At 45.9% G+C, this 21,225-nt stretch overlaps 1 protein-coding gene across 1 annotated transcript; it reads left to right on the top strand.

The window, feature by feature from the left end:
- The first annotated feature begins 7,996 nt into the window (after positions 1-7,996).
- Positions 7,997-21,019, top strand: UBAP1L (ubiquitin associated protein 1 like). The gene is made up of 5 exons (XM_029951887.1): positions 7,997-8,376; positions 12,585-13,214; positions 15,521-15,727; positions 19,730-19,831; positions 20,732-21,019. The coding sequence occupies exons 1-5, from the start codon at positions 8,257-8,259 to the stop codon at positions 20,864-20,866; spliced, it is 1,194 nt and encodes a 397-aa protein (XP_029807747.1). The 5' UTR covers positions 7,997-8,256; the 3' UTR covers positions 20,867-21,019.
- The last annotated feature ends 206 nt before the right edge of the window (positions 21,020-21,225 follow it).

The raw sequence follows: 21,225 nt of genomic DNA, 5'->3' as shown, positions 1-21,225 counted from the left end.
TACAATTTGTACAGAAAGGCAAACATATTTTTTCTTTATTTACTAGTTTTCAAAGTAATGAGCCGGTTCCCTAGAATCCTCTAAACGTAACCAGTGAGTTGTATTTTGAAGTATCATTATGAACTCAGATCTAACCATAATTGTCTTTCAATCCATTGTTACTATTTATCGATTGCCTCATCTTTGGCCACTGGGAGCCTCTTGAATTCAGTTTCTGAATTCCCATTCAATTCCAGTATTTTTGTTCCAAATTTGTCTTACACATTTCCTATCCCAAACCTGGAAACAAGTCATGTATCTAATGACCCCTGGTTCCTCTTTAGTGGAAAAGGTATTTATAGGCCACAATATGCATGATAGGGGTGATCATTGTTTTTTTTTTTTTTTTAATGTTTACATGTTTATTTTTGAAAGAGAGAGAAAGAGACAGACCTAAGCTGGCTCCAAGCTGCCAGTGTAGAGCCCGATGCAGGGCTCAAAACCACAAACCGTGAGATCATGACCTAGGCCGAAAAAGAGTGATGCTTTACCCAATGAGCCACCCAGGCGCCCCTGTACCTATGTTCTTTTTATATTGAATGTAAATTAATGAAAATAGAGAAATAAATTCATTCAAACATGAACCAGAAATGTGTTGATTCAGAACGTCCTGTATATATAAGAATATGGTTTGTCTTATTTCCCAATAGACACCCTCTGTTGGGGTTTGGAGATACTCTAACAAAAAGCATTTATTTTTAGGAAATTAGGTAAATACAAGGAAGATTAGAAAATAAAGAGGTTAATTATATGTTAAATACTAAGAGTGTTCAACAGCCTAAGTGGCTGAGTTTATGACGTCAAAGAATTTGCTACAAGCCAATGAACTTAATCACTAAACCCATTCATGTTCCTGTGTCCATGTGACTTGCGCAAGGGTGTATCAAGAAGCTTAGCTGGCATTAAACCATCTGTTGTAGCAATTCACTTCTACATGTCTTGTCCACAGGGAAGCTATTCGGGGAATCACAAGGTAAGTCAAAGTATGTCTTGTTCAATTCAAAGAATATAGAATATATAGAAAGAATGTGAATGCTGTGAAGTATTAGCAGTGATTATTTTAGGGACTAGTGATTACATGAGGCGTTTCTCTTTTTTCTTTTAATGCTATGACCAATAAACTATTCCTGTAAAATTAACATGTTAACTTAAAAAAAAGTTTGTTTATTTGAATAATCACTACACCCAATGTGGGGCTCCACTCAGGACCCCAAGATCAAGAGTCATGTGCTCTTCCGACCGAGCCCAGACAGGTGCCCTGAACTGTTAACATTTGGGTGTACCCATATAGTAGTTCTGACTTAGCACATCTGGCTATCTATGAAGAATTTGTTTATGATGCAGGTTCCATTTGCCTTTTGGAATAAACTGAGTTTCTCATAGTCTCTGAAGCAAGGATTGAAGTCTTTGAGGCAGATGGCACTCAAGTGCATGACTCTGCAGAGCAGTAGGCACCTCTCAACTTCGCTAACTCGTGCTTGCCAGAATATGGATTGAACTGTGTTCTTGAACTGTGTTCTTGGGAAATGGTTTTTACCGTTTGCCAGGAATGATATTAAGTGTTGGAGACATGAAAGGGAGCAAAAAGACAGCCCTCTTGGAATTAGAATTCAGAGTAGAAAAGCTTAGGTCTACAGATAATTAGTTGTGATATGTGCTACAAAGAAAAAGTAGTTAGTCATCATTTATATCTTCAATTGTTCAAATATTTATTAAATGTCTGTTGAAGCTCAGATTAATTTGCTAAGTACAAGGGCTATAATGGTGAGGGGGATAGATTCATATCCAATTAATTGATCCAGCAATCATAAAAAATGTACTGAGTGCTTTGAAGGAAAGGTATGGTTCTGTTAGATTAGGCCCTTTTTTCTTTTTGAATATTTATTTTGAGAGACAGAGTGCCTGTGGGGGAGGGCATAGAGAGTGGGAGACATGGAATCTAAAGGAGGCTCCAGGCTCTGAGCTGTCAGCACAGAACCCAACTCAAGACTCAAACCCACAAACCTGAGCCAAAGCTGGACACTTAACCAACTGAGCCACCCAGGTGCCCATAGGCCCTTTAAAGTCTTAAAAGCCAGTGTACTGGGTAGATCTATCCAAATTTGTGCAGGCAGATCAGGAAAAGCTTTTTTTTTTTTTCCATTTGAATTTTAATTAGTTAACATACTGGCTTCAGAAGTAGAATTCAGGGATTAATCCCTTACAACACCCAGTGTTCATCACAAGTACCCTCCTTAGTACCCATCCCCCATCTAGCCCATCTCCCACCCACCTCCCTCCATTAACCCAGAGTTTGTTCCTTATCATTGAGTGTATTGTGGTTTGTTTCCCTCTCTTCTTTTTCCAACCCTTCCCATATGTTCATTTGTTTTGTTTCTTAAATTCCATGTATGAGTGAAATCATATGGTATTTGTCTTTCTCTGATTGACTTATTTAGCTTAACATAATAACATTCTAGCCTTATCCACATCATTGCAAATGGCAGGATTTCATTATTTTTGATGGCTGAGTAATATTCCTGTGTGTGTGTGTGTGTGTGTGTGTGTGTGTGCGCGCGCACGCGCGTGCACCACTTTTTTATCCACTCATCTGTCAATGGACATTTGAGCCCTCTTTATAGTTTGGCTACTGTTGATAATGCTACTATAAGTGTCAGGATACATGTACCCCTTCAAATCACTATTTTTGTATCCTTTGGGCAAATACCTAGTCATGCAATTGCTGAATTGTAGTGTATTTTTATTTTTAGTTTAGAGGAATTTCCATGCTCTTCTCCAGGTAGCTGCACCAGTTTGCATTTTCACCAACAGTGCAAGATAGTTCCACTTTTTCTGCATCCTTGCCAATGACTGTTGTTCCTTGTGTTGTTCATGTTAGCCATTTTGACAGGTGTGAGGTGGTATCTCATTGTGGTTTTGATTTGTATTTCCCTGATGATGAGTGATGTTGAGCATTGTTTCATGTTTCTGTTAGCCATCTAGATGACTTCTTTGGAAAAGCGTCCATTCATGTCTTCTGCCCATTTCTTAACTGGGTTATTTACTTTTTGGGTGTTGAGTTTGATAAATTCTTTATAGATTTTGGGTATGAACTCTTTATCAGATTTGTCATTTGCAAATATCTTCTCTGATTCTGTAGGCTACCTTTTAGTTTTGTTGATTGTTTCATTTGCCATGCAGAAGTTTTAATCTTGATGAAGTCCCAATAGTTCATGTTTACTTTTGTCTCCCTTGCTTTCACCAACAAGGTAAGAGAGACAAAAATTTTATTTTTAATTTCTTTTTTTAGTGTCTTTTTTTTTTTTTGAGAGAGAGAGAGAATGAGCAGGGGAGGAGCAGAGAGAGAGGGAGACACAGAATGTGAAGCAGGCTCTCGACGCAGGGCTCGACCCCACGGACTATGAGATCATGACCTGAGCCAATGTCAGACACTTAAACTGACTGAGCCACCCAGGCACCCCAAAACTTTTAGTAAGAAATTGTTCTGGCTGAGGTCAAAGAGATTGCTGCCTGTGTTCTCTAGGATTTTTATGGTTTCCTATCTCACATTTAAGTCTTTCATCCATTTTGTATTTATTTTTGTGTATGGTATAAGAAGATGGTCCAGTTTCATTCTTCTGCATGTACATGTCTAGTTTTCACAACACCATTAGTTGAAGAGACTAGGAAAAGCTTTTGTGAGGAGATGATATCTCAGCTAAGCTGTGAAGAATAAACAGCTATTCACTAGTGCAGAAGAGGTAAGGAAGATAAGAGATAGAGCTAGCATTTGGAATAGCGTATGCAAAAGCCCTGTGTTGGGCTAAGAGACCAAGGCAATTGAAGACTAGCATGGCAAGAATAAAGCAAGAGGGGAGGGAGTAGGGGCCAGTCCCTGCAGGGAGGGGTGGAGCTGGGAATCATTCGAGGCTTTTAAGCAGGGAACTAACTTAGTTTGCTGTTTTGAAATGATCATGTTTGTCCCCGTGTGTGAAACAGAATTACAATGATAGAGCATAAGAGGATATGTTGGACATCAATTGTCCAAGTGAGAAATAATGGGGGCTTGGACTCCCATGTTAGTAGTGGAGGTAGCGTGAAATGGCTGGATTTCAGAGATTTAAGAGAGAAAACTTGGCAGGGATATGAGACGAGTGGTTGTGAAGGAGACGAGAGTGTCAGGCATGATTCCTCAGTTTTTATATCTTAGACATTTCTTGAGACAAAAAATCCTGGAGGAGGAGGAAACGTTTGGGGAAGGGGAAAATCAGGAGTTCACTTTAGATATGTAGAGTTTGAGGCACCCTTGAGACATCTTGGAGGAGATGCCTTGTAGGCAGTGGTGTGTATGAGTATGATCTCAGAGAAGAACTGGAGAATTTAATAGGAGTCATTGACACATAGATTATTGATACTCTGGACAAGGATGAAGTCATTTAGAGGATATGGAGACCTTTAAATAATAATACTTAGGTCAGTGCCTGGGCTTCAGGTAGACCAATTACTACAATCCCCACTTGCCCTGCCTCTCACCCCTAGGTTCAGAAGCAGCCCAAGGGCACAGACCCATGGAGAGGTCCTGGGTTATACAGCCTGCTGAAGCAAGCACAGACTGGTCTTCCCAGTATCCCCACTTCCCCACCTTCACCCCACCGACCCCTTCAGACCCCAGCAAGGCTCTCTCCACTGCCTACTGAATGGAGTCAGTGTTCAGTTTTCAGAGCCCTCCCCAGCTCTACCCCAATCCACGCCTTCAGTCTTACTGCAGGCTGCTTCCAGCACAGACTGAGTCATGTGCTCTGTCTCCCCCTCACTCTGCCCTGCCTGTGCTCCCTGACTCAAGCTGTTCCCTCCCCAGAGTTAGGCTCTCCACTCTACCATTAGCCTGCTCAAAGGCTATTTCCGTACTCTTCAGGATCCAGGTCAGGGTCCCATGCTTCCTGAAGCTTACCCAACCTCGATAAGGACTAGAATACTTTCTCTCCTTTAAAGAATATCATCACTTAATGATCTGTACCACTTATTTTAGTGGTGACTTTAGAGGTGACTGTCATATTAGAGTATGTTCCAACTGATCATTTCTTAAACTGTAGCCCTCCCTATTCTTAAGAGATGTGTTTCCAGAATCCTCAAATTCTTAAATTATTCCAGAAACAAGTACAGAACTGAGTAGAGAATATCTATTCGGATGCAGATGCTGGGTCAGAAGTGAGGGGGAGGAGGGTGGCCCTGTACCTGCTCAGTGGAGAGGCCGTTCACACGAGAGAATCAGCAAAGCTGTGTTCTAATGTTAGCTGAAAGTGTGAATGATAAATCAGAGAATGCCAAAACTTGCTAACTTTCTTAGGTCCCCTGCAACTCCTTACGCCTCAGAGGTCCCCTGCTTGAACAGGCTGATAAGGCAGATAATTTACTGATCACAATGGGACCTGTCTGATCCTGTAGCATAAAGAACCGCTCCCAGTGTGCTGGGAGACTATCTCCTGGCGTGGGAGGGAGAAGCCTTCGGAATCTTTCATACAGTAAGACACACACAAGAGTGGGCAGGCAGCGGAGATGCGGGAATTAAAGGATTTGGCCATCTGGCCTCATTTGACCTCTTTGCACTCAGATTACTTACTCTGCCTCTTCACATGATCTCCTGTGGGCATGGGGATGACCCCAGTGACCCCGGGTTTGCAACATCCTAGTAGGGATGACGTTGTATTAAGCCAGAGATACTCCCTTGTGCAGGCTCCCCGGTAAATCCTGATTGCAAAATGCCAGACTATAGTCAGGAGTCTAGATTTAAGGATATATTATAGGCAGTCGAGAGCTTGAATTCTTGGTGAGTTTTGTTTTGTTAAGACAACAGAATCTTTAGTTTAAAATTCATAACAAATAAAACCCCTGGCTGTTGTGAATCTTATTAAACTAACAGATACTATACCTGATCTCAGCCAAAAAGCCTAGAAGCTATATATGAATTAATTTTTAATTCTTAGACTTTAACTTTAGTGGTAGATACTGTTGACTAATACTAATTGATTTTCTCAACAGTGCATGCAAGTTCATTCTCATCAACACTTGATATTGTCAGGCTTTTTAAATTTTAGCCGTGTGTGTGTGTGTGTGTGTGTGTGTGTGTGTGTGTGTGTGTGTGTGTGTTGGTATCTCATTGTTTTGTTTTGCATTTTCCCAAAGGCTAATGAGGTTAAACAACTTTGATGTTTACTTGGATATCCTCTTTTGTGAAGCGCCTGTTAAAATCTCTTGCCTATTTTTGTAGTAAGTCTTTTTCTTACTGCTTTGTAGTTCTTTGTACATATCAGATATGAGTCCTTGGTCAGATATGCATGCTGCAAATATCTATCTATCCCATTCTGATTTGTGTTTTTTTGTTATTTCTGTGTTTGTTTTTGCTTTGTTATTGTTTTACTCTCTTAATGGTATTTTCCAATGAGTAGAAGTTCTTTACTTCAGTGTAACCCAGTTTGTCAGTGTTTTCCTTTATGGTTAGTCTTTTTTGCAACCTGCCTAAGAAATGTTTACCTATTCTAAAGCTATGAATATATTCTCCTATTTCATTTCAAGCTTTATTTTTCCTTTCTACCTGGTAGAGGCCAGGATTTTTTTTTCTAGGTGGATATCCAATTGATCCAGAACCATTAACTGAAAAGACCTTTCTTTTCCTTATGCTCTGCAGGGCCAATTTTGCCATAAGTTAAGGATATGTATATGGATCTGTTTCTGGACTTTGTATTCTGTTTTATTGGCCTCTTTGTAAGTCTTCATGTTAGTTCCACACAGTCTTAATTCTTGTAACTTTAAAGTAAGTGTTGATATCTTATAGTATAAATCTTCCAAATGTGTTGCTTCTTCAAGATTGTCTTGGCTTTTCTTGGTCTTTTGCCGTTCATTTAAATTTTAGAGTTAGTTTGCCAATTTACCCTCAAAAAACATGACAGAATTTGACATGTGGGATTGACAAATCAGTTCAGGGAGAATTTTAATATCTTTATTATGTTGAGTCTTAACCCATGAACATGGCATGTTCCTCCAATAAATATTATATTTTATAATTTTTCATATAGAGGTCTTATACATCTTGTGTTAGGTTGAGTCCTAGGTGGTTGGTATCTTATTTAAAATCTCATTCTCTGATGACATTTTTAAAAGACCACATTTACATGGTTTGTTATTTGTATAGAGATATATTGATTTTCACATATTGACCTTATATCCAATGACCTTGCTAAATTTACTTAATAATTCTAGGAGTTTTATTCATAGATTCTTTTGGATTTTCTACATGTAGTTATATCATCTATAAATAATGGTAGTTTAGTTTCTTTCTTTTCAATCCTTAGAGTTTTATTTTTTTTCTTCTCTTTTTACACAGGTTAGTACCTCCAGTGCCATGTTGAACAGAAAAGATGAAGGGGACATCCTTGTCTCAATCCCCATCTTGGGGACATATTTCAGTATTTCACTATTAAGTGGCATGTTTGCTTTAGATGTTTTAGTGATATTCTTGATTAAGCTAAGGAAATTCCTTTCTATTCCTAAGTTATTAAGTGGGCTTATTCATTTTTTCCTAAAATCATGAACAGGCATTGATTTTGTCAAGTGCTTGTCTGCATCTACAGATATAATCATGTAACTTTTCATTTTTATTCTATTGACATTTATTTTTGTTCCCAGTGATTGATTTTTGAATGTTAAGCCAATCTCTCATTCCTGAAATAAACTCAACCCAGCAGTGTGGTATTTTTCTATCCATAATTATTTTTATTGAGATTTTTTGCAGTTATGTTCATGAGAGATTGGTCTTAGTTTTGTAAGATTTGGTAGCAGGGTGGTACTAAAATAAAAATGAGTCAGGACGTATTTCTCTTGTGGAAGGGTTTGTAATTTGACATTTTCCTTAAATGTTTAGATGAAAACTCTTTTGATGACACGCTTCAGCACTAGTGTTGTAGGTCCCATTTTGGGAATCAATGACCCAGGGCAAGATGTAAACATGAAATAGTCAATTCTTGTCATTTTGAATGCTCTCATTTTTATTCATTTCCTCCCTATGCAGCACCAGCCACTTTACCATTTCCTTCCCAGCTGCGTGAGGCTCAGCTAAGTCACCACACAGGAGAGCAGTAAGGCCATTTGAGACCAAGCCTGGTCCTCAGGACTGCGCTCTCTCCCTGCCACCAGGCAGCCTGCTCCAGTCCTGCTCAGCCATCTCTACACTTCTCTGACAGAATGAATGCCCTCCATGGTGTCCCCTTCAGGATGCCCAATGGCTTTGTGATAGGCACAGAGCCTCTTCCTGGGCCAGAGCTCAGCATCCCAGCTTGCAGGGAGCTTCTGTTGGGTTCTATGGTAAGTATATCTCTCTTTCCTTCTATCTTCTTGTCTCTGGGTCTATAGATCTGACGCTGAGACACAGGGGCTTGTTTCCTTGATTTTATTTTATTTTATTTTTTAAGAAAGGAGCTACAAAGCCTTTTTAAAAATAATCTTTATTTATTTTTGAGAGAGAGACAAAGTGTTAGCTTAGCTGGGTAGGGGCAGAGTGAGAGGGAGACACAGAATCTGAAGCAAGTTCCAGGCTCTGAGCTGTCAGCACACAGCCTGATGTAGGGCTTGAATTCATGAACCATGAGACCATGACCTGAGCTGAAATCAGGAGTTTGGATGCTTAACCAACTGAGCCACCCAGGTGCCACCCAGGCTCTGTATGGAGAATGCGGAGCCTGACACGGGGCTGGAACTCATGAACTGTGAGATCATGGCCTGAACCAGAATAAGGGGTCAGAAACTTTGACTGACTGAGCCACCAGGTGCTACTTGTTCCATGATTTAAAAGAGCAACAAGGCGGTCTCTGGTATATTCTAGAGAGTTTTGGAAATAACCCGAGGAAAAGGTGTTTCATCATGAAGGCTGGTGGCTCGTGATGGGGATTATTCAGTGGATCTTATTTTAAGCTTAGGATAACTGGAAGCCTGCCTCTATGAAGTGACTGGGAGTCATTGCAAATATACTCCAATTCCTCTTTTTTCTGTCTAAAAGTCTACCGTTTAGAATCACTCCTATGACCTGAGACACTCTCTCCAGAATCCCCTGTTAAAATGCAGACAGTTACATGGGGCACATTAGAAGGGGTTACTATTCCATAGACCCAAAACACATTTGCCCTGGAGGCACCCTTGAAACACCTCATGCCCCACAGCTTACACACTGGGATGTATACCCAGTGTATGCGGTGGTATCACACACCCTCAAGATAAACATGATTAATTAACTTCTGGGAGTCAAGTTTACTTGAAGATTTAGGGGGAAACCTACTGCATTTGTATTATAACAGGCATATCATGAGCTAGAACACAAAATTGATGTGAATTTTAAAAAATGAAAGAACATGACTGCAAAAAACTGCAGAACTGGTGTGGGGCCTCTCCGCCCCTTGTGTGTTCGGTCTCCATTGTCTGCAGAGGGCTCTCTCAAAGGTTCTGAGGATCTGGGTCAGCCCGCACTTACTTTGCACATGGGGAGCCTGAGGTCCAGAGAAGGGAAATGACTTGTCTGAAGTTACTGGACACGGCAAGACTAAAACCCAGGTCTTGACTCCAAATCATTTCATATTAGCTAAGAGCAGGACTGGAACTTAAGACACGCTGGACATGCATTGTTCCAAGGCAAACAACAACCAGGTTGCAGGAAGTCAGGTGCAGAGAATACAGGCCACAAAGGAGAAAAGGGCTTGAGTGGCACAGGAACAGGAGATTTAGTGCAGTTTTTGTTTTATCTGCAGAACCTGGGGTCCTACTGAGGCTCCTTAGGACCGAGGTCTCCAGAACGGAAAGAAGCTCTGTAAAGCCCAGAGCACAGTGTCCACGGGCCCATCCTCTGTGGGGCAGGAGCTTTCACTTTCCCCAGGCAGCCTGTGGTGTGGGCTCTTGCCCCAGCGGTGGGGCCTCTCTGGTTGGGAGTAGAAATTTGCTTTACTGAAGGTGGATTATCACAGCTTTTACTTCCGTGCTTAGCTGAGGCCAAGCTGGGGAGAGGCTTTTCTGAAGGTTACTTCTCTTAGAAGCAGAACAGGGCACCTTTCTGCTAAGTCCATGCCTGGCGTCCTAGCCCAGGTGCTGCCCCTGGTTCTACACCGCCCCCCCCCCCCAAGGGTATCTGTACTCCCTTGAGCGATTTCCCTTCCTGGGCCTCCATTTCTTTCACTGCTGGGCCAATCTAACAGAGAAGCATGAGACTCCAAGTATGATTTACAGCTTCTTCTGATAAGTCCTCTGAGTTCACCAGGGTGTATTCCCAGGGTTTGGAACTTGGAATACATTTTCCATAACAACAGTGTTATAGATAGACGTTAGATTACCAGGTGAACATACAATTGTCTGGAGGGAAGAAAATCATAACCACAGCTACTATCGCTGAGCACCTGCTGTGCACTGGGCCTGTGCTTAGATGCTCTTTATACATTCACTCTTTCTTTCTCAAATTTATGATAACCCTTTTAGCGGGTATGTGTTCCCACCCCATGGCACAGGAAACCAAAGCTCCCACTCAAGTGATGCACAGGGTTATGTTGCCAGGGTGTGACACAGCTGAGATTCCAACAGGTGTCTGTCAGACCCCAAAAGTCCATGCCCACCCCATCCACCCGGCTGCCCTCACCCTTCCTTCTAGCCTCAAAGCCTTGACAAGTCTGTGTTTTGTTGTTTCAGTTTCCCTTTAATTAGAGTTAATTACTGTTAAAAAATTTTTAGAGAAAAAGTATATTCACATAGTTTAAAAATGGGAAAAGAAAGTCTATAAAACAGTAGAGAGCAAGTGTTGACAGACATTTTTGTAAAGGGCCAGATAGTAAAAAAAAACTGTGGCAATTAAACTCTTTTGTTGTAGGCAAAGAGCTAGAGTTATTGAAAGGGGAGGGTGGGAATGGCTGTGTTCCAATCACACTTTATTTACAAACACTAGGTGTCAGGATGGCCCACAAGCAGCTAGGATATCTTGGGAGAGTAAAAAGCCTCCCATTGACACTTTCTCATCCACCCAAGTTCCCAGCTCCACGCCTTCTTCACTGGAGAGAGCTGTTACTCATTTTCTATGTATTCTTCCAGGGAATCTTAGGTGTGTGTGCACAAATAAGGACAGCTATTGCCTCCCTTTTTACACCAGAGGTAGCATTTTTTTTTTTTTTTGAGAGCGAGAGCGCACAAGCAGGGGAGGGGCAGAGAGAGAGGGGGACAGAGGATCTGAAGCGGGCTCTGTGTTGACAGCAGAGAGCCTGAGTGGGGTTCGAACTCACAAGGTAATGACCTGAGCCAAAGTCAGCCATTTAACTGACGAAGCCAGCCAGGTGCCCCATAAAGGTAGCATTTTATATATACACTGGTTTTTTTTACTTTTTTTTTTTAACCTAATATGTTTTAAGATTTTTCCATATCAGTACACAGAAAGTGTCTTCAGTTTTCGTTTTTGCTATATAGCATTGTGCATTATATGGGTATATCCTACTTTATTGTGCCCTCTTGATGATCACGTGGGTTCCTCCCAGCCTTTTCCATTACAGTGTTTGTAATGACTATATGCAGATGTCCTTCTGAATTTCTCTAAGTATTTTCCCAAATTGCCCTCACTGATTTACAGCCCAGGCAGCGCGCTACCAGAGGCCTGTGCCTCCCACACTCTCCCACAGAGTGTCCTCAGACTTCAGATCTTCGCTGAGGGGGTAGGAGGCTGGTGTCTCAGGGCAGTTTTAATTTGCCATTCTCCTGTCACACGTGAGGTTGAGCAACTGCGCGTTTGTTTAAAAACCCTCTGTAGGACTCTTTTCTGTGGACTGTCCATATCTTTTGTTCATTTTCATGTTGAGCTGCTGGTCTTTCTCTGGTCTATATCTAGCACTCCCTGTATTAGTAAATGTAGCCCGTTGTCTGTGATATGAGTGCTGTCTTCCCCCTAGTTCATCACTCGTTTTTGCCCTTGCCTGTTGTAGTATCTTTGCCATGCAGATTTTGCACGTGTGTATCAGTACTTTTATGGCTTTTGGATTTTGATTTACAGTGAGAAAGGTTTCCCCCATTGAGTTTATAAAGGATTTCTTTCTGTGTTTCCTCCTAGTATTGTTACAGTTTCATACATACATTTGAATGATTGATCCTTTTGGAATTCATCCTTGTATAAACGTGAGAATTTCTTCCAGCTGGCTAACACCATTTCCCTCTAGTGTGCCCTCCTGATGATCACTTGGGTTCCTCCCACTCTTTTCCGTTACAAACAATCCCTCTATTTCCCATTGCTTGAGATGCCACCTTTATTATTAACTAAAGCCCCACAGATATTAAAGTCTATGTCTGGACTTCCTATTCTGTACCTGGATCCTTGGAGGCAGAATTTGCCATTTATTTGTCATTGATATCGATCGACCTCAGTGCTAGCTAAAACAGTGAGAGTGGGTGGTGATGGATGCCTGGGATTAAGAATCGGAAGCTGCCTGGGCCTCCTGGCAAGCTTTTGGCTGAACAGGTCCCCGGTTTGGGTCCCAGAGCCTCACGGTGCCCTTTCTTCGCAGCACGACTTCAGCTTGGAGAGGAGGGCGCTCTTCTGGGTGGAGGCCGTTGTCCGGGGACCCTGCCGGTTCCAATGCGACGCCACGGGAGCAGCGTCAGCGCCTCCCGCCTGGCTCTTGCTGGTCAGACCCGACGGCGGGCTAGTGCCCACGCCTGCCGAAGACACGGGCCCTGAGACTGGATCCCAGCAGCGGCTGGAGGAGGGGGTGGAGGAGGAGGAGGAGGAAGAGAACCAGGACGAGGACCACGACGACGAAGAAGCCGCCTCCGCCAGCGAGGAGGAGCCCCGTCCCTGCAGCCCTCAGCCCGGTTCCCCTGCGAGTGTTGGTCCCCCCGCAATCCCCGGCCCGGGCCATCCGCGGTGTTCGCTGGACGTGCTGCGCGGCATGAGGTCGGAGCTGGCCGGGGCGCGGCGGCGGCTCTCCGAGGGCAGGCTGGCCGCCTGCCCCCGCACCCTCCTGCATCGCATCCGCCATCGGGCGCTGAGCCTCTGCCCCAGCCCGGCGCCGAGTCAATGCCCGGTGCCGCCTGCGGGCTCCGCGCCCCCGGTCCCCAGCACCCCCGCGCCGCCCCCGCGGCCCTCCACGGCCGGCGCCATGCCCCCGCTGCGGAGCCACAAGCCCACGGTCGCGGTAAGGGACCTTCTCACTCCGCCAAAGCTGCAGGTCAATAGTCTGGGTTCCTAGCCTGATCAGCAGCCCTAGCCCTCTCATTTCTGCTGTTCTCATCTGGCCCCGTTCCATGCTGTCCTTCCTGTGGCCCTTGGCCTAGAAATTCCCTGCTCAGAGGTCCCCATTTCCTGTTTCTCGCTGTCTTGCTTCTATTGGGGCATCTGTCACAATAATTGTAATTATCCGGTACTCGGCTGTCTCTTAGGGCAGTGATTGGATGGCATTTATTTTCGTTGCCAGGGCACCCAGCTGCAGATTTGGCCCCTAGGGGGTGCTCAGTGAATGTCTGTTGAATTAATGATTGTGACTCAAATCTAGGACATCCCACAGAGCATGGGCTTCCTGTAGAATGGGTGAGCTGGCAGCTCAAAGAATACTCACTGAGCAGTTATTTGCTGCTGGGCACTGAGTTGGAAGAGACAAGGTCAAAACCACAGGACAAGGACAGTTGGCCAAAGGGGTGTGGGACAAGGCAGCACTGAATAGTGGGAGGGATCAGATGTTGAGAGAGAGGTGACAGATTTTGCAGACTGGGAAGGCGTCAGGACAGAGGGTGTGCACCTGCAAGAATGGGGAGCAGAAGTGAATTTAAAGTAAAACCCAGGTACCTGGGTGGCTCAGTTGGTTAAGCATCTGACTGGCTCAGGTCATGATCTTGTGGTTTGTGAGTTCAAGCCTCGCATTGGGCTCTGCACTGACGGTGTGATGCCTGCTTGAGATTTTCTATCTCCCACTCTCTCTGCCCCTATCCCACTTGCTCTTGCTCTCTCTCAAAATAAATAAACTTAAAAAAAATAAAGTAAAATCAGTGAAACTTAAGCCTCAGACCCCTCACTTTGCCTCTCCCAAGGCCTTATACCTAATTTTATCTTCACAATTAATCTTCACAACAACTTGGATCTTGTTTAAGAGATCAAAATTTTATAAGTACCAAACTCCATAAAACCTGCATCTGAAGCAGATGGACTGGGTCAGGATTGATAGCCAAAGGTGGCAGTTGGGCACAGCTTTCTGCCCTCCAACTGCCCTACTATCAGGCCAGGAGATGCAACAGAATAAGGCCCAGGTGAAATTTAAATCCAAAAGACCAACTAGAGGTCTAGCTTTTCCCACTCACTGGTGTGTGACCTTTGGCAAGTCACTGAACTACTCTCAGCTGTCTCTTTTCTACCTGTAAAGTGGGCCACTTGACTTCACACAGTTACTTAGAGCAAACACAGAGAAGAACCTCTGTAAATTGGACAGGCCACACCTCATCAAGGGCCAGATGTTGATGCCATGATGCCTCTTCCCTGGTGCAGATTAAATTGAACTCTAGCAACAACCCTGTCGGGATGGGCACATGTTCTTAAGAGGAGAAAATTGAGTCAGAGAGAGCTAACATTTTTTAAAAATGTTTTATTTATTCTTGAGAGAAAAAGAGTGGAGGAGACGTAGAGAGAGAGGGAGACACAGAATCTGAAGCAGGCTCCAGGCTCTGAGCTATCAGCACAGAGCCTGGTGTGGGGTTTGAACTCACAGACCACGAAATCATGACCTGAGCCAAAGTCAGACATTTAACTGACTGTGCTACCCAGGTGCCCCACTAAGAATCTTTTTTAAGGTCAAAAGAATAGACTCATATCCTAAGATTTGGATGTTTTCCAGTTTGGGGGTAAAAAGCAGGCCCTAGAGTAAGTTTCTCTGTCAGGAAAACCCCTGAAAAGATAGGAATGGGTGGGGAATTCGTGTCACACATACACACTCTGCCCCAAGAGCCAGGGCAGCAGCTGGGCTTTCCTTGGGGAGAACGGAGCAGGGTAGCTTGTTCAGAGTTGGCACACGGGTGGTTCTTTATGGGGGAGGGGTTAGGGGTGATGCTGGCCACACAGACTGATATGCCTTCAAGCCACCCTCCTTCCTCTAGGGTCTGTGTGGGTCTCCTCAGCACAGCTGTGCCCAGTCCCTACCCTGCTCCATGCTCTGCTAAGCCCCAGTCCAGGCAAACTGAAGGAGGAAGATCCACCCCTGCTCGTCTCTCACTAAGGTGTGGAGTAAAGAACCTTGAATTTGATTCTGAGTAGGGCTCAGCTCCTAAATGTGTGTTGCTTACTCAGTCATTAACTTCTCTGAACCTTGATTTCAGTATCTGCAAAATGGGATAATAGATGGACCTATGATATTTCTCTTGTGGAAATATTAACATTTAATGGCCTGTCAGTAAAAATGTCCTGCCCAGACACATGTCACTTCTAGTAACTGACACATCCATCCTATCTGTATTTCAGTCCCTCAGCCCGTACACCTGCCTGCCACCTCTTGGGGGGGTGTCTCAGCGTCTCAGTACCTGCAGATCACACCCTGCTTCTGCTGATCTGCTGTCTGCCCTAAGCCAGGAGGAGCAAGATCTCATCGGGCCAGTGGTTGCCCTGGGGTATCCCCTGCACAGGGCGATCGGGGCTCTGCAGAAGACAGGGCGACAGAGCCTGAGCCAGGTGGGTACATTGGGCCCAGAGCTGGGGGCAGTGGGTTTGGAACCAGGGGAGAGGCCAAATGGTTTTTATCTTTAACTTGAAAAAGCTTTTTCTCCTTCTCTTTAAAAGCATAACCTTAGCCTGGAATTAATTGTGGATGGTTATGAGCAAGTTTCTAGATTCTAATGCTACTTTCTCCATAAGAGTTTATCAGGAATCCCTATGCCCACTTGTAGAGGTTTAATATTCTATTCCTGTCCTAGTATCTGCTCCAAGCACAGGGGGCTGGAGCTTTGGGCAACCAATAATGTCTCCAGAGATCCCCAATGAACTTTCTGCAATAAGAGAGATGTTTTATACCTGTGTTGTCTAATACACTAGACACTTAGCCATATGTGGCTATTTGAAATACGGAGAGTAGGGGCACCTGGGTTGGTCAGTCGGTTAAGTGTCCAACTTCGGCTCAGGTCATGATCTCACGGTTCGTGGGTTTGAGCCCTGCATTAGGCTCTGTGCTGACAGCTTAGAGCCTGGAGCCTGCTTCAGATTCTGTGTCTCCCTCTCCCTCTGCCCCTCCCCTGCTCGCTGTCTCTCAGAAATAAATTTAAAAAAAAAACATAAAAAAAAGAAATATGGATAGTGTGACTATGAAACTGAATCTTTTTACTTAATTATAATTAATTTAAATTAAAATAGCCACATGTGGCTGCTGGCTACCATATTGGAAGACACAGCTCTAACCACAATGAACAGTTTATCCATATCCATATCCATCTCTTTCCCTTTTGATCTACCCAACCATCCATCTAGTCAACAGAATTTGCTGGGCACTTCCTAGGTGTTTAAATGCGGTGGGCAGCTATGGGGGAAACCTCCTCTGATGTAAGGGGCTGAGAAGAATTTATGGCCATTCTTAATCGGCCACAAGGAGGTTCAGGAAAGTCTTCATGGAGGTGGCACATCTTCAGCTAGACTCCAAGGATGAATAAGCTCTGAATTTGAAGGAAGGAGAAGGGATGATATTCCAAGCAGGAGGAACAGTGTGAGCAAAGGGGTGGAGACAGCAAGGAAGGGCTTGGGAGGCCCTGATCGCACCAGCCTTGCTGGAGGACAGGGTGCATGATGCTGGTAGGAGATAAGACAGAGAAAGGGAGTTGAAGGCAGATTGAGGGTGCCTTGGAGGCTGGGCTGAGAAGTTTATAATTGACCCACTAACAACAGGAAGGGATAAGAATTATGAGTTGAGTAGGAAGTGACATTGAGTGCCACTGCCCGAACCTCCCTTCTCCCGCCTGACTGTAATATCCAACCTCATGTTGTTTTCTGAACACACGGACTCTTTTGGTTGGAAAGCTGAGCTGTAGGTCCCAGAAGTGTTGGCACTTAGCTGTCTCTGTGCCCCTCCCCCACCATTGGAGGGCTTGTGCACCCTTTCCACAATCATGTAGCTGCCTGATACATGTTGGGTCCCTGAGGTCCAGAACTGTCTGCTCCTGGATAGGGAATGACAGCAGGAGAGTAACCCTCAGACCGGAGCTGACGCAGGATGTGCTGCTGCCAGATTGGGGAGGTGGGTGAATGTGTCTGGCCCCCTTCCCCACCCACTCCTGCTTCTGTTCTACTCTGGCTTCATTGGTCGGTGCCTCATCCTGGAAGAGTTCCAACATGGTGACCCCCATGTGATTAACACGGAGGCTGCTGACATTTACTGAACACCTTCTTTGTGTCAGTCCCTCCATCTGAGAGTATTCAATTAGGTCTCCATTCTGCAAGGTTGCCACCACTGTTCCCACTTTGCAGATGAAGAAATTGAGGCCAGGGAGGCTGAGGCCAGACTGGTTTGACTCTGAATCTTTGCTGCATGGTACTTTTTTCTCTTTCCTGGGGGAGAACCTTCCAGGGAAGCACCCCAGGCTGATCTGAGATTTAAGAGTAGATGTAAAGTTGCCCCTATCTTCAGCTGCTGCTGAAAGCCAGGACCTTGGTAAAGAAGCTAGCCAGGAGGACTATGAGAGACCAGGCCCCCAGTGGGGGTCTGCAGATTAGTTGGAGCCAGCACAGTGCACTGGCCTCCCTGTGGGTGGGCTGGAAGAATCCCACTGCATCAGGAACATTGTGTTTCCAGATATGCACTGACCACCTGCCTGGCCGCCCGATCTCTGGGTGGCCTTCTTCCCTGGTGATCAGTCAGGAGCCAAGCCCTGAGGTGTGGGCCTGAAGGACTACTGGATGACTTCATACGTCCTCCCCCACCAACTCAGTATTCCCTACTATGCTGTGAAGTTCCACCATTAACTGAGCAGCTCCTTTGGGTTCAGATTTCTTCTCATCTTAAAGGATATACACTATAGTAAAACTTTTTGGCCAGAAATTAATGGCAGATGGTCCAGACGGAAGTGCTTCAGGTGATGAAGACAGAGCTGTTAGAAGAGCCAGGGAGAAAGGAGGAGATACAAAAAATAAGCTTTGTCCATCATTGCTTCTTTCTTCCCACAAGGATTGATGTTCCCACCACTGACTGTTTACAGGGCAGCATGGGTGGTGTGTGTAAGCATCCATAGGCCAGGCACCTTGCTATGGGCCTCCAGGCAAGCCCCTCCTCTAGCAACGGGGCCCCTGATGGACAAGGATGAGAGGTCAGGTGAGCTAGGCTGTATCCTGGGTCCCTGGGCAAGTTGCCCATCTGCCTGGATATGTTTCTTCCAATTGTGCTCGGAGGGCTTGGCTCTGTGGTTTACAAAACATGCTCAGAGCAAGGTCTAGATGTCCTGAGGCAGGAGCATTAGACTCCCGACTCCCCTGCTCCTGCCCCCAGTTCTTCCAGAGCAGCCCCAACTTTCCCATTATTGTTGAAGCCTCCTGATGCTTGGACAATTCAGAAGCTAAGACAGTTTGAAAACCGTTGATCTGTATGATCCATGCTTTCTGCCCAGCTCTGAAGTTCTGCAGAAACCCGACCTGTTTCTTTTCCACTTATACTCGTAATTTTTGTGGTCTGGAGCCTTCACTTGGCATCAACTCTCTATAAATCTTGCTTTGATTTGCCTGGCACTCATGACTTCCCGTATCTGGTTCATCTCCCCCACTAAGCTGTGAGCTCCTTGAAGGCAGTTCTTAGTTCATTTTATAAACACAGCATAGCTCCTTGTGCCTGCCATGCCGGGTGCTCTGGGGACACAGTGGTGAACAAGACTGACCCAGCCCTTCCCTTATGGAGCGAAAAGTCAGCAGATGGGATCGTTGAGGAAGAGAGGAGAACAGCTATAGAGTTGTATGTGCTGTGATAGGGGAAGCATGGGTGCTGTGGGAGCAGCAGGCAAGGCACCCAGTGGAGACTGGGGGCAGAGGCTTCCCAGGGAACAGGAGTGAGGCTGACCTTGGCAGAGGGGCCTGGGGGTGCCAAGGGAGGGGTTGCGGCCACTGATGGGCAGGGGCAGGCCGTTGAGCTCTGGTAAGGAGGCAGTACTTCATCCTGAGAGCAAAAGCATCTCGTGGTGACTAAGCACGGAGTGACATGAACAGGTTTTCAGGCCTGAGGGATCTTCCTCTGTCCTCCCTTTCCCGGCACTGGGGCTCACATGGTCCTGAAGGGCAGACAAGTATGTAACCAGGGACAAGGGGGAGATGCACAGCTGTGGAGGGCGAGGAGGCTGCTTCACACAGGTGGGTGCTCACCCGGATAGGTGGTGGGGAGATACCTCTGTTTCAGGCCAGTCCTGCTGCCCCCTTAGGTTCTGGAAACACTGTAGCTCATCCTGACAGCCCTTTCCCTGGATTACAGTCCCCAGTCTGGGACCGTTGGTCAGAACTTGCTTCCCACCCACCCCCAGGTCCCCAGAGGAGGCTTCTGTCCCTCTCTTACTGGCTCACAAGGTCTCTGGGGCCATTTAGTGTATGGTGGGTCGACTGGTCAGCATGGTCAGAGCTCAGGCCTCACCGAGGTCCCCGGGGTGTCTCTTAATCTTTTCCATCGGCTGACCTGCCCCTCCTCTAACCACCCTCCTTTCCCCCTTTCTGGCCCAGTTTCTTAGCTACCTTAGCGCCTGTGATCGGCTGCTGCGGCAAGGCTACGAGGAGAGCCTGGTGGAGGAGGCCATGGAGATGTTCCAGTTCTCCGAGAGCCAGGTCAGCAGGGCCGCCTGCCCAGGCCCAGGGGAAGTGAAGGGGAAGGATGCGGGTACACACACAAGCCTAGCATACAGGGGCACACCAGTGCCAGAGCCAGAGCCTGGGGGCTGTCAGGAGCTAGCTTGCTTGCTCAGCCTGGGGAGAAGGAGAAGCCCAGGGAGGTAAAGCACGGGGAAGGGGAGGAGAGGAGGTGGGGAGGGAAACAGGTGGCATGGCTTTTGTGTTATGTCGCTGAATCAACACCACAAATATTATAGAGTGCCTGGTCAGATACCCAGGGAGGAGCCAAGCGCAGCACAAAGATGCTTAAACTCTACTTAGGGAGGAGGGGGGTTTGCTGCCTACCAGGAAACCCAGAATGCAAGCAGCCAGGGACCCAGTAGTACATTCTGAGTGACCAGTGTATATGATCTGTCCACAGTGTGCTGTTGGCTCAGGCTCTGCCAGGCAGCTCTTCATAGCAGCAGAGGGAAGGACAGAGGGGTGGGATAAATGCTGAGGAGGAAGAAGGGAGGATAAGCAGAGACTTTTCAAGCACTGGGGCCAGCAGAGGAAGGAACTGCGCAGATGCTGCACTGTGTGAAACCTCAGCAGGGTTCGGGGCCTGGGCAGAGACCCCAGGCTGTGCATCCTCTGCGCGCCTGTGTGCAGCCTCCTTCTTTCTGCCCCAGTACCAGAGCGTACAGAGTCTGGATGGGCCAGAGTGAGGGAGTAAGCCAGGATGGAGCCAGTGGCCAAGCCATGTCAGTCAGAGGTACAGGCAAAATGCAGGTGCTGCCCAGGATTCGGCTTATCTGGCTTGGGGAGTCGACATGGTGGGCACCAGGAAGGGGGCTCCACAGGGAGGTGGCTGGCCTGGCAGAGTCCCTAGCATGCTCTCTGCTTCTTCTTCCTCAGGCAGGGGAGTTCCTGCGCCTGTGGGAACAGTTCAGTGACATGGGCTTCCAGCAGGACCGGATCAAGGAAGTGCTGCTGGTCCATGGCAACCATCGTGAGCAAGCCCTGGAGGAGCTGGTGGCCTGTGCCCAGTGACCTCTGCGTCTTCCACAATGCCCGTGCATCCCTGCCCAGTGCCAGACCTGGCAATCCATTCCAGCCTTGTTATTAAGACTACATAAGAGGGAAACCTGGCTGGCTCAGTCAGCATGCATCTCTTGATTTAAAGGTTGTAAGTTCGAGCCTCACTTTGGGTGTAGAGATTACTTAAAAAAAATAAGTAAGCTTAAAAAAAAGACTACATAAGAATAACAGTGAGGCATGCTCATTGTAAAAATGTAAATAATACCAAAGGTGGAGGTAAATACTGTAGGGGAGGCCAAACTTTGGGTTTTCAGCTGGGGCTCTTTAATAAAAAGACAGATTAAGAAGAGAAAACCAGTTTATTAATGCAT

This window comes from Suricata suricatta, chromosome 9, assembly GCF_006229205.1.
Source record: "Suricata suricatta isolate VVHF042 chromosome 9, meerkat_22Aug2017_6uvM2_HiC, whole genome shotgun sequence".
NCBI classification, from domain to species: Eukaryota; Metazoa; Chordata; class Mammalia; order Carnivora; family Herpestidae; genus Suricata; species Suricata suricatta.
This window is presented reverse-complemented; position numbering and strand designations above follow the sequence as displayed.